The sequence below is a fragment of the Penaeus monodon genome, chromosome 29, assembly GCF_015228065.2.
Source record: "Penaeus monodon isolate SGIC_2016 chromosome 29, NSTDA_Pmon_1, whole genome shotgun sequence".
NCBI classification, from domain to species: domain Eukaryota; kingdom Metazoa; phylum Arthropoda; class Malacostraca; order Decapoda; family Penaeidae; genus Penaeus; species Penaeus monodon.
Window position 1 is genome coordinate 9,210,173 of NC_051414.1, and position 222 is coordinate 9,210,394.

General features: G+C 31.5%; 1 protein-coding gene across 1 annotated transcript in view; it reads right to left on the minus strand.

The window, feature by feature from the left end:
* Positions 1-6: 6 nt before the first annotated feature.
* LOC119591722 (galactoside 2-alpha-L-fucosyltransferase 3-like) overlaps positions 7-222 on the minus strand; it is a 1,958-nt gene continuing 1,742 nt past the window's right edge. Inside the window, exon 4 of the mRNA XM_037940470.1 lies at positions 7-162. Coding sequence (XP_037796398.1) covers positions 99-162 — 64 coding nt within the window. The 3' untranslated portion in view covers positions 7-98. The remainder of the gene's footprint in view (positions 163-222) is intronic.

The following is a 222-nucleotide window of genomic DNA, read 5'->3' on the forward strand; positions in this document are numbered from 1 at the left end:
CGAACATTTCATTTTCTTCCGTCACATTATTACATATAAAAAATATTTTTGATTGTCTGCTAATCACAATTATTTCGTTTTCTGTACATAAAAATGGGCTAGTCAGCAGAAACCGGAATAAAATTGGTGAGGTTTGAGCTCTGGAACATGGCTCTGGAAAACCTGTTGGTGAAAAAATGGGAAAAAAGTTACTATTTATGGTATATGAATAAATACATGAAA